The following is a 19,258-nucleotide window of genomic DNA, read 5'->3' as shown; positions in this document are numbered from 1 at the left end:
TCCCCACTGAGGTTCATAGGTCCTGGGGGCAACTGGGCTGGGTGGACGATGGGCTCTTCCGTCTTGTCACTCACCCTACAGGGACCTGAACTTAGGAGGAGTTAGACGCCCGGTGGTGACGCTGGGTAGCTCATTGATGAGGCCAAGGACCTCTGGGTGTCTGCAGCTCTTCAGAGAGAGTTGCTCTCAGCCTTTGACCTCTCTCCTCTCTCTGGTCCCCTCATTGTGGCCCATTTTATTTATTTATTTATTATTATTTTTAATATATATTTATACATTGTGTTAATTTTCAGAGAGATCAGAAGGGAGAGGGATAGAGAGATAGAAACATCAATGATGTGAATCATCATCTATTGACTGCCTCTTGCATGCCCCCTACTGGAGGTGGAGCCCACAACCCGGGCATGTGCCCTGACTGGGAATCAAACCTGTGACCTCTTGGTTCCTGGGTCGATGCTCAACCACTGAGCCATCGAGCCGGACTATTTTAAAAATATATTTTTATTGATTTGAGAGAGGAAAGGAGAGGGAGGGAGAGAGAGAACATCCATGATGAGAGAGAATCATGGATTGGCTACCTCCTACATGCTCCCTGCTGGGGACTGAGCCTGCAACCCTTGCATGTGCCCTGACCGGGGATCGAACTGTGACCTCCTAGTTCACAGGTCGATGCTCAACTGCTGAGCCAGGCCGGCCGGGCATGTGGCCCATTTTAGAGCCAGGTATTGGCAGCTACCTAACACAGGTCACTGGAGACGGGAATCCGAGGCCAGAGCTGGACCTAGCGGCGTGGAAAGCCCTGAGGTGCCAGAGATAAGGTGACGGCATTGACTGCATTGGCATCAGCCGGGTTCACGGGGCCATGCCTCTGTCAGCTCATCTCCGCGTGGCGAGTCCTGGCACACACAGCTTCTTGGACGGTCCAGCATCCCCTCAGTTTTCATTTCTGTGTGTGCCAGCCACACTGCATTAGGAAGAAATACCAACACCACCCCGACCAGACCCAGATGAACGACACGCCGCAGAGCCTCAGGCTCCAGTGTCTGGGGGAAAGATCCATTCCCCCGGAGGTTTTTTGTTTTTGTTTTAAAATATGTCTTTATTGATTTCAGAGAGGAAGGGACTGGAGAGAGAGAGAGAAACATCAGCGATGAGAAAGAATCACAGATCAGCTGCCTCCTGCCCACCCCATACCCGGGCATGTGCCCTGATTGGGAATCGAACTGTGACCTCCTGGTTCATAGGTTGACACTCAACCACTGAGCCACGCCAGCTGGGCTAGGCTCAATTTTTTACAGCTGCTAAAGGTGCTACACCTAGGTATTTATTTCTTCTACTAGAGGCCCGGTGCACGAAATTCGTGCAAGAATAGGCCTTCCTTCCCCTGGCTTCACTCCCAGCCGCCCAGACCTGGCAAGTCCTCGCTTTTGTCTGGAGCACCACTCCAGTAGCTCCCTTCGTTGCCCCCCTCCCCCTTATAGCAGGCTTCACACCGCTCCTCACCTGCATATGCAAATTAACCTCCATCTTTGTTGGGTTAATTTGCATACTCACTCTGATTGGCTGTGGGCGTAGCGGAGTGGTGGTTAATTTGCATGTTTCTCTTTTATTAGGAAAGAAGATTATTTCTTCATTTCATACCCCTCCCGCCATCCCAACCCCTTACCTAATAGCATAACTGTAACTCAAGGTGATTCAGGAGGTACACAGTTTGGTTTCTGGGGAGAAATGGACTGATCTTTGCTCTATCGCCAGCTCTGAGGAAACGAGCGTGACTTTGCCCATGGCTCAGCTCTCCTCTGCTTCCCCCGTAGGCACCGACAGGCGGATCCGCTACATGATCAGCAAGGGTGGCAGTGAAGCCCTCCTGCAGACCCTGGTGGACACGGCCAGGACGGCGTCTCCGGACTACGGCATCCTCCTGCCCCTCTTCCGACTGCTGGTCAAGGTTGGCCTGCGAGGTACCACCTCCCCGGGCCTGCGGATGACGAGTTTGTGATGATGAGAGGAATCTGGGGAGCTCTTGTGGGAATGTGCAGGGGGGAGGTAGCAGGGAGGTCCTGGACACCTGGGTGATGATGGCAGGATCAGCTCCACAGAAGAGGTCATGAGAAAGAAGCAAAGCAAATGAGTCTAAATTATCCATTCCTTGCTAATTTGGTTAGATTTGGAATTAGGGTGTTGTGACTACTTGGGAAAAAATGTCTTTCTTCAAAGAAGTGCACTTGAGCCCTAGCCAGGTTGGCTCAGTGGATAGAGCGTTGGCCTGCAGACCAAAGGGTCCCGGGTTTGATTCCGGTCAAGGGCACGTACCCCGGTTACAGGCTCCTCCCCAGCCTGGGCCCTGGTTGGGATGTGTATAGGAGGCAACCAATCGATGTGTTTCCCTCACATCCATGTTTCTCTCTGTCTTTCCCTCTCTCTTCCACTCTCTCTAAAAATCATTGGAAAGCCCTAGCTGGTTTGGCTCAGTGGATAGAGTGTCAGCCTGTGGACTGAATGGTCCCGGGTTCAATTCCAGTCAAGGGCACATGCCCAGGTCCTGGCTTGATCCCCAGTAGGGGGTGCACAGGAGGCAGCCGATCAATGATTCTCTCTCATCATTGATGTTTCTCTCTCTCTCTCCCTCCCTTCCTTCCTCTCTGAAATAAATGAAAAAAATACATATTAAAAAATAAAAATCAATGGAAAAATATCCTCAGATGAGGATTACCAAAACAAGCAAACGAAAAACAAAGAAATGCACGTGTAAGTATTTAGGAGCAAAACGCCACGTGCAGCCCTGAATTAGCTTTTCTGAGCCATCTGGTTCTAATGGGAACATGCTCAGCAGCGTTTTCCAACAGATCCAAGAAGGCTCACCGGCTGTGGTTAGCTTCTTCCCGCCGTCATCTTTGCTTTCCTCTCCCTCACACACATCGTGCAGCCTTCAGAAGGAACGTGCAACCCAACTAAGAGGGGCTGATTTGTGTTCGTAGATAAGAAGTTTGGACAGAAGGCCCTGGAATTGGGAGCACTCGACGTAACCTTGATTCTCGCCAGGAAAAACCTGTCCCACACCCCGAACCTCCTGCACTGTCTCTGGGCCCTGCGCGTGTTTGCCTCGAGCGGTAAGCGACTCCCCTGTGGCATTCTGGGGAGGCGGGCAGGGGGAGGGCTTCCAGACCTGGGCTGGGACACCTAGGCACGTACCTGGGTTGCAGGTTCGATCCCGGCCACGGTTGGTTGGGGGTTCGTGGGGGAGGCAACCAATGGCTGTGTCTCTCCATGGCCGTGACGGGAATCGCACCGTGACCTCCTTGTTCATAGATCGATGCTCAGCCACTGAGCCATGCAGGTTGGCTGGGTGCACTCATCTTTGCTGAGCAGAGAATTGGAGATTATTTGGGAAGGGCTGATAGGAACTGTGCAGACCCACCTCTAATAAAGGAAAAGGGAAGCGAGGAGATGAAGCTTCGGTTAGAGGAGAACCTTCATGAAGGAGTAGCCAGAAGGTGTGCCACCCCCACGTACAGCTTGCCAGCGACAATTTGAAACATCTCATTCTTATTACGTATAAGACCTCCTTCAGCAGGGAGCTCCGGCAGCGGCTGGGAGCTGCCCGTGGGTGTGAGGAGGTGGCCGCTTGTCTCCTAGTCTGAGGCTGCATGTACTGTACCAGCGAACGGTTTCATAAATGATTTTATTTATTTTGTTTTTATGTTTAATATATTATTATTGGTTTCAGAGAGGAAGGGAGAGGGAGAGAGAGACAAAGAAACATCAAGGATGAAAGAGAAATCATTGACTGGCTGCCTCCTGCATGCCCCCCTACTGAGAGGATGGAGCCCGCAACCTGGGCATGTGCCCTTGACCGGAATCGAACCCGGGACCTGTCAGTCTGCTGGCTAATGCTCTATCCACTGACCCAAACCGGCTAGGGCTGCCGTATCTCACTTTGTTTCCCTGAAGAATAATTAGACTGAATGACTTGTCTCCCTTATTACATACTAGTGGCCCGGTGCACGAAATTCGTGCACATTAAAAGGGGATTAATTAGAGGAAATAATTTAATATTGCTATTTGCCCTTTCTCTATAATAGAAGTGTCAGAGATGAAAGAAAATTAGTAAAATGTATTTGAAAACCTTCCTCCTGTCAGAGTCTGGGGCTCACCATGGGACCCAGAGTGAAGTCCCCACTCACCCACATGCACCTCAAAATTGCGTGAGACCCAGACCCGGCCGCCTCCCACCCCCGCCCCCCCCGACTGGGCTGGATCCAGACCCGGCCAGTCCCACCCATGTCAAGCCCTGCCAGGCAGGGGGGATAGCCTCAGGTCCCCTGGCCTGGTGCCAGGACAGGGGCGTGGCCTGAGGTCCCCCAGCCCAGACTGGGGTGGGGGGCGTGGCTTGAGGTCCCCCGTCAAGCCCCACCAGGCAGGGGAGCGCAGCCTCAGGTACCCCGGCCCAGTACCGGGAAGGGGGCGCAGCCTCAGGTTGCCCTTCAAACCCCGCTGGGCGGGGGCGTGGCCTGAGTTCCCCTGACCCAGCACTGGGGGTGCACCTTGAGGTCCCCCAGCCTGGTGCCAGGGTGGGGGGCGTGGCCTGAAGTCCCCTGTCAAGCCCCACCTGGTGGGGGGGTGGGGCCTGAGGTCCCTGGCCTGGCACTGGGGCAGGGGGATCAGCCTGAGGTCCCCTAGCCCAGCATCAGGATGGGAAGTGCACCTTGAGGTCCCTTATCAAGCCCCGCCGGGAAGGGGGCGTGGCCTCAAATCCCCTGGCCTGGCACTGGGGTGGGGGGTGCGGCCTGAGGTCCCCCAGCCTGACGCCAGGGCGGGGGTGCGGCCTGAGGTCCCCTTTCAAGCCCCACGGGGGCGGGGTAGGGCATAGTCTCAGGTCCCTGCTGATTGCTTGTTAAAGCTCCTTATGGGAACTTGGCCTCAGCTGTGGGTGCAGCCATCTTTGTGATAGAGTGATGGCCAGTTAGCATATTCCCTCTTTATTAGATAGGATAAGACTTCCTGCCCAGCTGGCATGGCTCCGTGGTCGAGCGTCAACCTATGAACCAAGAGGCACATGTCCGGGTTGTGGGCTCGATCTCCAGTGGGGGGCATGCAGGAGGCAGCCGATCCATGATTCTCTCTCGTCACTGATGTTTCTCTCTGGCTCTCCCTCTCCCTTCCTCTGTGAAATCAATTAAAGTATATTCAAAATAAAAAAAAATAAGACTTCCTTCAGCAGGGAGCTCCGACAGCGGCTCGGAGTCGCCTGTGGGAGTGAGGAGGTGGCCACTTGTCTCCTGCTTTAAGACTGCACGCTCTTACCCACGAACGGTTTCAGAAACCACTTTAAAAGTGATCTGATCAGGCTCTACGCATTGCCTTCTCCGAAGGCCGGCCAGCAGAGTTCACACGCCCACGCTTTGCTCTCTCTCGGTGAATGGTTCCCCGTGGTCGCATGTTCCCACAAGCCTTCTCAACAGCTCCTCCCTGCAGAAGGAACGGGCTGGGACCAGAATGGGCCGTGGTGGCCAGCGAGCCCTTTGGCAGTGCTGAGCTGCCAGGGGTGTGTGGCGGGGGCGGGGGGATATTTATAGAGCCGTCAGAGGTCTGACCTTGGGCCAGACTCCAGCTGGGAAGAACTCAGTTGAAGATTTCTTATTGTTATCCTCTCCCAAGTCTCCCGTCTTCCATGTTAGAATTTATGCTCTTAGCACTCTCTCCTCCGCCACTCTACTTAATCCCAGCTTTTTGCGGATTTATGTGCCAGGAGATTGCTTTATTTGTGTGTGTGTGTGTGTGTGTGTGTGTGTGTGTGTGTTTAATATCTTTTTTATTGATTTCAGAGAGGAAGAGAGAGCGAGCGAGAGAGAAACATCCATGATGAGAGAGAATCATGGACCGGCTGCCTCCTGCACGCCCCCTACTAGGGATCGAGCCGGCAACCCGGGCGTGTGCCCTGATGGGGAATTGAACCGTGACCTCCTGGTTCCTAGGTCGACGCTCAACCCCTGAGCCACGCCGGCCGGACCATTGCCTGGTTCTTATAGTTCAAATACCAACTGTGCCTTTGTCTTTCTCAGTCTCCACGGGAGCCATGCTGGGGATCAATGGGGCCATGGAGCTGCTCTTCAAGGTCATCCCCCCGTACACCAGGAAGCGGCCCCGGATCATCAGGTACCAGGGGCTTTGGTTAGTCCTTGCTTGTCTGGAATAGAGGCGGAGACGGCGATGGCCTCGTGTGCGTTCTCATGGTGCTCCCGGCTCCGCCGAGGGACAGTGTCCCCCATTGTAGATACGGTACAATGACTTGACTTTGTCACAAGTTGCCACCACCCTCCACCCCCCGCAACACACACATATGATATGTCATTTCCTCTAATCCTCACCACAACCCCGAGTGGATATATTCTGATCCCCATTTTCACACGAGGAAGTGAAAATGGGCAAAGAGCTGTAGCCACAGTCTCAAGGCTGGGAAAGGACAGGGTTGGGCTTTGTATCCAGATCTCTCTGACGTCAAAGCCTATTTTTTCTGCCCGAAGACTCCAGTTGTTCTTTGTATTTTTTATTTATTTTTTTAAAATACGTTTTTATTGATTTCGGAGAGGAAGGGAGAGGGAGAGCGAGATAGAAGCAATCAATGAGGAGAGAGAATCATGGACCGGCTGCCTCCTGCACGCCCCCCACTGGGGATCGAGCCCGCTCTCACCTGCCACGCCTGGGCATGTGCCCCGACCGGGAATCGAACCCTAACCTCCTGGTTCATAGGTCGACCCTCAACCACTGAGCCACGCCGGCCGGGCTTCAGGTCTCCTTTTCACTCGCAGGCGACTCCACCGTAGTGAGTATAATCCCTAGAAGACAGTCCGCAAACGGCAGGGAAAGGTGGTGTCCTGGGGCTCCCTGAGGAGTCCGGCAGGTAACTCTCCGATATGGAATCTGGGCCTCACAGTCGTCCATCATGGCTGTGGGCTGGTTTTCAGATTTTTTTTTTTTTTTTTTACGATCGGAAAATGAAACTCTGCCATTCTGCCTGGCCCCGCATGCCGGCGGGGAGTGAATCACCAGCTTAAAAAGGGAGACGGTCAGACATGAAGGCGTTAGAGATATTTGGAACCATTATGCTCCATCATTCACGGCCGTGACTCAGCGAGGACCTTGAAAGAATATTAGAAAAGACCCAGCCAATTTCCAAGATCCATGGGGTCCTTTGGCAGCACAGCACGTCCATGCCCAGCCACAATCCATTCCGCATCCCAGCATCCACCTCGGGCTCATGTCCCCACCCGATATTTTTCTCTGGGGGTCACCACAGCAAGACCATTATCATCCATTCTCACCTGCAGCTCTGGACACTGGCATTTCCTAGAGTGAAATACAATCATATCTCAGAAAAAAACCCACAAAACCCAAGCCCTAGCTGGTGTGGCTCAGTGGATAGAGCGCCGGCCGGCAGACCAAAGGGTCCCAGGTTCGATTCTGGTCAAGGGCACGTACCTCAGTTGCAGGCTCCTCCCCGGCCCAGGCCCTGTTCAGGGCGTGTATAGGAGGCAACCAATCAATGAGTTTCTCTCACATTGATGTTTCTTTCTGTCTTTCCCTCTCTCTTCCACTCTCTCTAAAATTCAAAGGAAAAATATCATTGGATAAGGATTACCCCCCAAAAAACAACAAAAAACACCCCAAAAACAAATTCCTCATCAAATGTGTTGAGAAGTACTGGGATAAGCGAAGTGTGGTAGATTCCTTTACCGTGAGAATTCTCAGGGCCTTCGTCACGCCCACACACATTCAGATTCTCCAAAATGGGAACATGGGATACCCCGTTCTAACACTGGTTTGTCGGGGGGACTGCTTGCGTTTGGAGACTGTCTTTTGTTGGGAGTCATTGTTCTCTGTACCTCATTGTAGATCCCTCCCCTCGAAAGTGCAAATGTCTTACAAAACGAGTTTCCACGAAATTCTACCAAGTCATGGTCACTGAGTAAGAACAAAACTTCAGAGTCACAAACTCCGTCACAGCATCAACCAACAGTGGACTTCTGTGACTTTCATTTCCAGCTATGTCCGTGTGGATATGTATGATTTGCATATATCTGGTTTTTAAAAATTTTATTCATTTATTTAGTTTTTTTAAAATATATTTTTATTGATATTTCACAGAGAGGAAGGGAGAGAGATAGAGAGCTAGAAACATCGATGAGAGAGAAACATCGATCAGCTGCCTCCTGCACACCTCCCACTGGGGATGTGCCCGCAACCAAGGTACATGCCCTTGACCGGAATCGAACCCGGGACCCTTCAGTCCACAGGCCGACGCTCTATCCACTGAGCCAAACCGGTTTCGGCCATTTATTTAGTTTTGTTGCTTCCAGAGAGAGGAAGGGAGAGGGAGAGAGACATAGAAACATCCATGAGGAGAGAGAATCATGGATGGGCTGCCTCCTGCACGCCCCCTAGTGGGGATCGAGCCCACAACCCGGGCACGTTGCCCTGACTGGGAATCGAACCGTGACCTCCTGGTTCACAGATTGATGTTCAACCCGTGAGCCACGCCGGCGGGGCAGCACTTGTCTTTTATGATTCCATCCTGGAGCGGGCAAAGTCAGTTTACAGTGACAGAGAACTGATCAGCGGTGGCCGGTAGCTGGGGTGGAGGTAGGTTCCCCTTCTGGAGCCCACAGGACAGATTAAAACCAAACCTCCAGGGAGCCCGCAGGGCTGTGACCTTCCTCCTGTGCCCTGCCCCGCGCTGAGCTCCCAGCAGCCATCATCTCCTGTGAGCTTCTACCCTGTGAGAGCAGCAGGTGCCAGGACTGTCCCCCCGTTTACCGGGAATGAACACACGGAAGCAGAAGGAAGTTAAGTAACGCCCTGGGATTTAAACAGAAAGCGCTGGGATGTTAAACCCTGCCTGAGACACGAGCCTTCGCCGGAGTGTCTTTCGCAGTCTGTTCCCAGCGTTTTATGCCTAAACCACCATATGTAAGACCGTCATACGCCGTTAAAGCTTGTTTAAATCCGGGGTACCGTCTGAATGGCTCGTACGCACGGAACGATTTGCTTAACGAGGGGGGCGTCTTTCTGCTCGATGGAATGGCTGTTTCCTCTCAGAGGGTAAATCAATGTGTGCCCTCTGCCTTTTTTAAAAAAAACCTTTATCGTTGAAAGTATTACATATGTCCCCTCCGCCCCGGCCCCTGCCATTGACCCCTTTTAGCCCGCCCCTTCCCTCCCACCCACCTCAGGCCTTCGCCACACTATTGTCTGTGTCCCTGGCTTATGTACATATGCATACAAGTTCTCTGGTTGATCTCTTCCACCCCCCCCCCACCCACCCCCACCTTCCCTCTGAGATTCCTCCGTCTATGCCATGCACCTGCGTCCCTGGATCTGTTTTGATCATCAGTTTATTGTGTTCATTAGACTCCACATAGGAGTGGGATCATGTGATCCTTGTCTTTCTCTGACTGGCTGATTTCACTCAGCATGATACTCCCCAGTCCCTGTATGCTGTCTCAAAGGGTAAGAGTTCCTTCCCTGCCCTCTGCCTTTGAATTGCCTTCTTTTCAACCACAGCCCCCAACCACAAGATGAGAACCGAGGTGTTAAAATCAGAAGACTTGTATTGTAGCCCTCTCGCCAGATGGTCCTCCAAGTATGACCAGCAAGTCCTCACTCCTAGGCTGCTTGCGGGCACTAAGAAATAAGGTGCAAGCCTGGCCACTGTGGCTCAGTGATTGAGCGTCCAGCTATGAACCAGGGGGTCACGGTTTGATTCCCGGTCAGGGCACAGGCCCAGGTTGTGGGCTCGAACCCCAGTAGAGGGTGTGCAGGAGGCAGCCGATCCATGATTCTCTCTCATCATGGATGTTTCTATCTCTACCTCCCTCCCCCTTCTTCTCTGAAATCAATACAAACATATTTTTACAAAAGAAAGAATGGGTAAGAATGTTGTAAGCTTTGATGTGCATATAATACCATTAATTTTACTCGTACAAACGCTGTTGGCTCCTTGGCTGACCGCTTCTGTGGAGATGGGACATTTCAGCCAGGGCTCACCTTCTCCCATGGACTTATCTCCTGAGGGTCATTAAGATGCACCCAATGAGTTCTCCTGGGCTCCCCTTAGGTGCCAGGACCTGTGGGTGGGGATGAAGAGGATGAAGTACCATGGCAGGGGACGTGAAGAGCCCTCCTGGGTCCCACCCTCCCAGCGCCAGTAGCCAGGGGAGAGCTATTCTGGGATGCTTCGTAGGAACAGATGCCCAGTGGTGTGTCACTGTTTCCTCCCTGCCCTGGAGATTAAGCCTGCCCTACTTCCCTAATCAGACCTAAAATTAGCTGTGCAGCTGTCCCCCGACGAAGCCCTGTGTCCACATAGTACTCAGGGCGAGATTTATGACCGAGGCACACACCACACACATACACCTTCCAGAGAGAAGGGGCACGCCGAGCAATGTCACTGGGTTAACCCTGGGTGGCCGTGAGCCAGCCCTCACTCCCAGGGGAGGCGGCTGGCCCAGGCCTCCCTCACACCCCAGGTGCCCACCGAGCTGGCACGGCGGTGTTGCTCTCATATATTCGCGTTGGCTTGCACTGGCTTCCGCGTGATCATCGCCTTTGACTGCTGCCCTTCCTTGACTTTAAGGCAATCAAGAACGGGTCCCTGTCTCCATTTCCATCCTTATTGTCATCGTCTCTCTCTCTCTCTCAAATATACTTTTATTGATTTCAGAGAGGAAGGAAGTGAGAGAGAGAAACATCCATGATGAGAGAGAATCATGGATCGGCTGCCTCCTGCACGCCCCCTACTGGGGATGGAGCCTGCAACCCGGACATGTGCCCTGATCAGGAATTGAATTTCCCGATTCATAGGTCGACACTCAACCACTGAGCCACGCCAGCCCGGCACTCATGCTGGGATTTATGCTGTCGGGACGCAGGGGTTCCTGGGGCCTGGGTTGCTACGGGGCCATGAAGTTGGAGTCTGTGTGCTCCATCCACGGGGGTGAACCACCTTGGCAGCAGGAGGCGATGGATGGGTTGGATCTCAGGTCTAAGCAAGTTCTTCAGCTTGGTCTCCTGTTGTCTGTCCCAATAGCTTTCTGTGTTTAGAACCGTGTTAGGGGATCTATCTCCTCCTTGCAAAGTCCAGGGCCGGAGCAGCTCTGGCGTTCGAGCTTCGCCCACGTGCCGCTGTTTATGAGCGAAAAGCGATGCCCCACACCCTCTCTCCCTCCCCTCCAAATCCCGACGCTTTCCCCAGGCGAGGCCTTCGGGACTTGCTCCAACCATCCCACGCACCACGCTCCTTGCTCGGCTCCTAGTCGCTTGAGAGATGAGTAGAGACGCTCAACCAAAGCGAATGGGTGCCCTGCCATCACGCGATGGAAGGACTCAGCCACGTTGTCACGGAGACGAAGACGCCCATGTTCCCCTTTTCCCCAAACAGCGACCGAATGTCTCCCTGGGCACTCATGTTCCCGACTCACCCCCGTGCATGGTGCATGGCGCTGTGGCTCCACTCCTCTCTGTTCAGTGTCAGGGGACTCCGTGGGCTCCGGGGCCTGGGCTCACGGTGGGGACTCAGATGCCATGCACCCCAGATCCCTTGGATGCGAATATCTTGGAGCAGGAACAAAAACATTCCGGCCCAGCCCCCCAAGTGCTGTTGCCGGGAGAGCGCCCTCCGCGGGCTCAGCTTACTGACAGTGATGAGTGCCTCTGCCACCTGACTCCACGCTTGCGGCCGGCGGGGCAATGAATAGTTTCCTACGTGTATTAAACCTTGGCAAGGAGGCCTGGCTGGCTTCAGTCCCTTTCATCTTCCTGGGAGGCCGGTGATCTCTCCCGGATTAGAGCCGGTCAGAGACGCTGGAGTCACAGGGTCTGAAGTTGGACGTTCATGAAGGGATCGGGTGGTCCAGATCCTTCATCCGCAGAGGAGGTCGCTGAAACCCAGAGAGGTCAAACCAAGCCGGAGGCTATCCTCACTTCAAGATACTGTTTGTGCGCCCTGGCCAGTTTGGCCCAGTGGATAGAGCATTGGCCTGCAGACTGAAGGGTCTCGGGTTCGATTCCAGTCAATGGCACACGCCGAGGTTGTGGGCTCGATCCCCAGTAGGGGTTGTGCTGATCAATGATTCTCTCTCATCATGATGTCTCTCTCTCTCTTTCTCCCCCGCTCCTTTCCTCTCTGAAATCAATAATAATAAAAAAAACTCTTTGTGCCCAGCCAGCATGGCTCAGTGATTGAGCGTCGACCCACGAACCAGGAGGTCGCGGTTCGATTCTCGTTCAGGACACATGCCCGGGTTATTGCTTGATCCCTAGTCTGGGGCGCGCAGGAGGCAGCCGGTCCATGATTCTCATCATTGATGTTTCTATCTCCCCCTCTCCCCTTCCTTGTACCTTCCTCTCTCTCCAAAATCAATAAAAACAACACACACACACACACACACACACACACACACAATAAATAAAAGGGGGACCTTCCAGGCAGAGGCAGGTACAAATACAAAGCTAAGAGGGCACGAAATATAAAGCGTGGCGGGCGTCTCTATGGCTGCCGTGCATGGCAGGGGGGCAAGGGCAGGAGGTCCCACAGGCTGGTCTGGAGCCTCTGCCTTTGCAGACAACAAAGGAATGAGAAGGTATGATTCCCAAATAGGAAAGAGAAAAACTGATACACTCATAAAAATATTCAATTTGCCCACCGTCAGAGGAGCGCAATTTAGATCAAGATACCAGTTTCGCAAATCAGACTTGCAAAGATTTTGAAAAATGGTGATATTTATTGTGGGTGAGGATTCAATAAAATGTGCACTCACACATGCTGCTCAGATTGTAGATGGATAAATCCTTCATGAAAAACAATGAGATGATGTACATCAAGATTAAAAAAAAAACCACACACACACAAAAAAACTTCTTTTTCCTTAACCCAATTTCGCCACTTCTTGAAATCTGTCTAAAAGGATCATAGAGAAAAGGTGGATGAAGATGTATGCACAAAAATATTCCAATCATAGTTTTATTTATAATTGGAAATGTTATTACCAGGAAAACAATTGGATAATGGAGTGTAGAGTAAAAGTGATATATCTATACATGATAATATTATGTTGCAACACACAAAAATAGGTTAGGGATGATGTTTGCCAGGGGTAATAGCTTACGATAAAATAGTGAATAGAAAAAGTAAGGTTCAAAATTCAGTGTGATCTCAACTATATAAAAATATACACACAACTTCTGCTTAGAACCAAGGTCAGATTTATCTTCCCACCTGAAAAAAATTTTGAGCTACAGATAAAAATACACAAAGCATCTAGCTGGTGTGTTTTAGTTGTTGAACATTGACCTATGAACCAGGAGGTCACGGATTGATTCCCGGTCAGGGCACATGCCTGGGTTGTGGGCTTGCTCCCCAGTAGGGGGCATGCAGGAGGCAGCCGATCAATGATTCTCTCTCATCACTGATGTTTCTATCTCTCTCCCTCCCTCTCTGAAATAAATAAAAACATATTAAAAAAAAAAAAAAGCAAGACCTGGAAGGATGAATCTGTTTCCAAGAAACGTAACTGCCTCCCAGAATAGAGCTTCATAATATTTCTAGGAATACAAAATTATTGAGCACTCAACAAGGTCAAAAGTCACATTATCTAAGAACCCAGTACAAAATGATCAGGCAGGCAGAGAAACAGGAAAATGCTACCCATCTTGAGGAGATAGATCATTGAATCAGAAACAACCCAGAACTGGAACAGATGTTAGAATGATCAGGCAAGAATATTAAAAAGTTACCCTAACTATATTCCATATGGTCAAAGTTTAAGAAACAGAAGATATTAAAAAGGACCCAAATTGGATGTCGACAGTGCAAATGCAGTGGATTGGATTAAGGCAAATCAGATGTGGCCGAAGAAAAGATAGGTCAGCTCAAAGACACAGCAACAGAAAGTTCCAAAATAAAGCACAGAGAAAAAAAGAAAATTAAAGAAAAAAAGCAGCAGAAGTAGAGCACCAGTGAATCATGGGACACATTCAAGCCGCCTGACGGTATCTATGTAATCGGGGTTCCTGGTGAGAAGAGAGAGGTGGGGGCAGAAAACACAGATGAAGAAAGAAGGGCTTCACTATCCTAAATATGATGCAAATTGTAAAGGCAGAGATCCAAGGAGCCCAATAAACCACGAGACAAATCATAATCCAATTGCTCAACACCCGGGGTAAAGAAAAACATCATAACCGCAGCCAGGAGCCCTGACTCAGTTGGTTGGAGCGTCATCCCTTATGCCCAAAGGTTGTGGGTTCGATTCCTAGTCAGGGCACATACCTGGGATGCAGGTTCAATCCCTGGTCGGGCACGTATGGGAGGCAGCTGATGGATGTTTCTCTCTCTCTCTCTGCCTCACTCTATAAAAATCAACAGAAACATGACCTCAGGTGAGGATTAGAAAAATAAGAAAGGAGCCAGAAAAAGAAAAAAAAGAAAACACAGTATGGGCACAGGAACAAAGATAACAATACAGCAGGTTTTTCCTTGGAAAGAATGCAAATGAAAAAGCAGTGGGCATCAGCTTAAAAGTATGGGATTCCACCTGGCCCGAGTGGCTCAGTGGTTGGATGCCAAGAGGTCACTGGTTCGATTCCTTGTCAGGGCACATGCCCTGGTTTCGGACTCCATCACCAGTAGGGGGCATGCAGGAGGCAGCCGATCCATGATCCTCTCTCATCATTGATGTTTTTTGTTTGTTTGTTTTTAATATATTTTATTGATTTTTTTACAGAGAGGAAGGGAGAGGGAGAGAGAGTCAGAAACATCGATGAGAGAGAAACATCAATCAGCTGCCTCCTGCACACCCCCTACTGGGGATGTGCCCGCAACCAAGGTACATGCCCTTGACCAGAATTGAACCTGGGACCCTTGAGTCCGCAGGCCAACGCTCTACCCACTGAGCCAAACCAGTCAGGGCTCATCATTGATGTTTTTCTCTCTCTCTCCCTCTCCCTCACCCTTCCTCTCTCTGAAATCTATAAAAACGTATTTTAAGAAAAGTATAGGATTCCATGTTAGGCACCTGATAGCAGAGCTTCAAAATAAAGGAAAGCTGATCTCACCGAGGGGAGCGGGAGATACCTCTGGATTGTGGTTGAAGACTTTAATAATCCCCTCTCCATAATTGACAGAATAAGTAGAGAGAAGCCGCAGAATATACATTCTTTTCAGGTGCGCATGAAATATTCACAAAGGCAGACAATATCATAGGCCATGAAATCAGTTTAAGTAAATGTATAAGCATTAAGGTGATATAAAGTATGTTCTCTGACTACAACGAAATTAAATTAGACGTAGATAGGAGACAGGTCTCGCGAAGAGCCCCCACATTTTGGAAATGAAGGAACACACTTCAAAAGAAACCGTGCGTTGAAGGCGAAATCAAAACAGAAAACATTTTGGGCCGAATGAAAATGAAACACAGCACACTAAAACCTCTGGGATGTCACAGTCTTGGGGGAAGTTTATAAACTATAGTTATAAACTATATGTTAGAAGAAAGGTGGAAAGATAGCTAATGAATGATCTCAAATTTCATCTTTAAAAAAAAGATCAAAACCCAAAGTAGCCCTAGCCGGTGTGCTCAGTGGTTAGAGCATCAGCCTGGGGACTGAAGGGTCCCAGGTTTGATTTCGGTCAAGGGCACATGCCCAGGTTTCGGGCTCTATCCCCAGTGGGGGGCGTGCAGGAGGCAGACAATCAATAGTTCTCTCTCATTATTAATGTTTCTATCTCTCTCTCCCTTTTCCTTCCTCTCTGAAATCAGTAAAAATATATATTAAAAAAACACACCAAAGCAAGTGAAAGGAAGGAAGGAAGGAAGAAAAATTAGAATAGTAATCAGTGAAACAGTGAAAGAAAAACAATGGAGAAAAATTAGTTTAATCAAAAGCTGATTCTTTGAGATCAATAAAATTGATTAAACCCCTATCCAGGCTGATTAGGAAAAATGACGTAAGTTATCAGGATGAGAAATGAGAGAGAGAATTGCTACAAGCGCCACTGATATGAAAAGGATAATAAGACAATATTACAAACAACTTCATGCCAATAAGTTTGACAACTTAGATGAAGTGGAAAAAAATTCCTGACAGACATAAATGACCAAAGCTCATTCAAGAATAAATTGATAACCAGGAGAAACCAAGATGGCAGCATAGGTAAACACCTAAACTGCTGCCTTGCACAACAATTTCAAAACTACAACTAAAAGACAAAGCAGACATCATCCAGAACCACAGGAAGGCTGGCTGAGTGGAAATTCTACAACTAGAAGGAAAGAGAAAAGCACACGGAGACTCAGAGGAGCTGTAAAAGGCTGAGGTACGGAGACACGCGCGTGGAGAGGACTGGCGGCTGAGTGCGTGGCTGGCTTTCTCAAGTGGGAGGGAGACGGAAGCTCCCGACTGCGCTGAACTCCAGTTCCGGGCGAGACTCTGGGAACCCAGACTCATTCTGGGAGAAACTGGACTGTCTGGCAGTGGGCGAAACTCGAGGGCAGCTTTCTCTCAGAGGTGCTTGCAGCGATTACCGAGGGACACTGAGACCCAGAGGCCTCATAGGACAGGGCTGACGGGAAGCTAAGGCTGTCTGCTCAACCCTGAGACTCCGCCCCATCCAAGCTGAGGCTTTTGCAATTTTGCAAGTCTTGTCTCATAAGGGTGTCTCCAGCACAGAAGTTCTCCCAGCATAGACACAGCTGATCCTCACAGCCAATTGGCCTGGAGGTCAATTCCTCCCAGTGATACCAACAACAGTCACGGCTTAACTACAACAAGACTGTGCACACAGCCCACAAAGGGGTGCACCAGGAGTGTCCACCCCAGGTAACTGGGGAGGCTCAGCCACTGGGCCCTATAGGACACCTAGCACACAAACCTACTCTACCAACTCAGGGAAGCAGCGAAAATGCGGAGACAAAGAAACAGGTCACAAATGAAAGAAATGGAGGAAAGCAAATGACTGGATATAGAGTTCAAAACTTCTGCTCACTCAGTGGCGGCAGCCATTTCTGTTGGGATTTATTTATCTTTTATAATTGAAACTTTGTAGCCTTAAGCGGAGGCCAAAGCAGGCCAGGGCTACAGAAGCTTGGCTTCCTCCATTGCCAGGGGCAACCCTAGCCTCCTACTCTCTCCAGCTCCGTGGCTGCCGCCATTTCTGTTGGGCTTTATTTACCTTCTATAATTGAAACTTTGTAGCCTTGAGTGGAGGCCTGGGCCGGTAAGGGCAGGTGGAAAGCTTGGCTTCCTCCATTGCCGGGGAAACCCAAGCTTCCCTCCTGCTCTCTGTGGCCGCAGCCATCTTGGTTGGGTTTATTTGCATATTCACTCCTGATTGGCTTGTGGGTGTGGCTTGTGGGCGTGGCTTGTTGGTGTAGCGGAGGTACAGTCAATTTGCATATTACTCTTATTAGATAGGATGTTTCTATCTCTCCCTCTCCTTTCCTCTCCGAACTCAATAAAAAATATCAAAAAAAGAATAAATTTTAACAAGTCCATATGAAGTGTCTTAGAAAATGAAAGAAGAGGAACTACTTCCTAACTTCTTAACCTGATAACAGACTTAACAAAAAAGCGAAAACCACCCGCTAACATCTCTTATGGAGATGCAAATATCTTTAACTCAATTTTAGAAAATTCATTTCAATGAATCAAGACCAATTGGGATTTATCGCAGGAACGCAAGGTTAGTTTAACATGCAGAAATCATTGCATATAATTTATTATATATATAAAAAACTAAAAAAAAAAAACCCACCCCAACATATGGATTACATCAATAGACACAGAAAAAGCTTTTGACAAAAATTCAACATCATTTCCTGATAAAAATTCAACAAATGAGAGCTAGAGACTTCCTCCGTAGACCATCCCCATGAAAACCTCAGGTAACATCATACTTTTTGCTGAAAGGCGGAATGCCCGCTCCTGCTACGTCTCTTCAAGCTTGTGTTGGAGACTGAAGTCAGGGCAAACAGGCAAGCAGACAGGAGACATTCCGGTGGGCGAGGAATGATTGCCGATGATATGCTTGTCCATGGAGAAGTTCTGATGGAATCCGCACACAGACAAAAGCCACAAGAACTATTCATTGTATTTCCCAAAGTCCCAGGATGCCAAACTGATAGGCAGAAACGAGTTTTATGTCTACGTCGTGCCACAAACCATTCAAAAATAAGTTTCTCAAAATACAATTTATAACAGCGTCGACAGTTCTGAAATAGGGATAAATCTGACAAAATATGCAAAGGATCTGTATATGCAAATACTGCAAACTACACAACATTGCTGAAACGTATTTGTGAAGACCTGAATAAGTAGAGAGAGAGAACTCGTGGCTCAGAAGACGTGATATTGTTAAGATTTCCTTAAATTGATTTATGGATTGAATGCATTTCCAGTCAAAGTTGTGAGGGTTTTTTGTGTTTTTGATTTGTTGTGGTTTTTTTTTTTTTGGTAGAAATCGACAGATTGATTCTAAAATTCATATGGAAATGCAAACGGCCTAGACTAGCAAATGCAGTTTTGGGGGAAAAAAAAAAAGTTGGAGGACTAACAATACCATATTTCAAGATTTATGATAAAGCGACAGTAATCAAGACAGTGTGATATTGATGTCAAGACTGACAAATAGATGAATAAAAGAGAACAGACAGGTTAGAAATAAACTCACCCATGTAGGGACAATGGATTATGGGCACGGGCAAGTTCCACGGAGAAAAAATAGTCTGTCCAAGATATGGCCATTGAAAAACTGGATATCCCCAAGATTAATTTCAGCTTCTACTCCACACCATTAACAAAGATGGCCATAAAGTGGGTGATTGATTTACATATGCAATCTACAGCTAGGAGGGAAGCCAGCTTCCGGCCAGCATGGCTCAGTGGGTTGAGCATGGACCTATGAACCAGGAGGTCACAGATTCGATCCCGGTCAGGGCACATTGCCTGGGTTGTGGGCTCGATCCCCAATTGGCTATTAATATGGGTAAATTTTGAGATGGGTGGTAATGGGATCGTCTCATTCCTGTCTCCCAGTATGGCTATTTTAATACTTCTACACGACTTTCTAAAGGGTAAAACAATTTTACACCCCGTGAATGGCAGTAGATTTCTTCTTTTTATTTGTTTGTTTTTGTTGTTGTTGTTAATCCTCACCCGAGGATATTTCCCCATTGATTTTATTTATTTTTATTTTTTTTAATATATA

The 19,258-nt window shown here is 49.3% G+C and overlaps 1 protein-coding gene across 1 annotated transcript in view; it reads left to right on the top strand.

The window, feature by feature from the left end:
• The window catches only part of AGBL1 (AGBL carboxypeptidase 1), a gene marked incomplete at its 3' end in the record, with an annotated part of 283,890 nt that overhangs the window by 28,746 nt on the left and 235,886 nt on the right, over positions 1 to 19,258 (top strand). Inside the window, exons 3-5 of the mRNA XM_080651582.1 lie at positions 1,815 to 1,961; positions 2,979 to 3,110; positions 6,063 to 6,156. Coding sequence (XP_080507708.1) covers positions 1,815 to 1,961; positions 2,979 to 3,110; positions 6,063 to 6,156 — 373 coding nt within the window. The remainder of the gene's footprint in view (positions 1 to 1,814; positions 1,962 to 2,978; positions 3,111 to 6,062; positions 6,157 to 19,258) is intronic.

The sequence above is a fragment of the Plecotus auritus genome (genome assembly GCF_963455305.1).
Source record: "Plecotus auritus genome assembly, chromosome: 15".
In the NCBI taxonomy this organism is placed as follows: domain Eukaryota; kingdom Metazoa; phylum Chordata; class Mammalia; order Chiroptera; family Vespertilionidae; genus Plecotus; species Plecotus auritus.
This window is presented reverse-complemented; position numbering and strand designations above follow the sequence as displayed.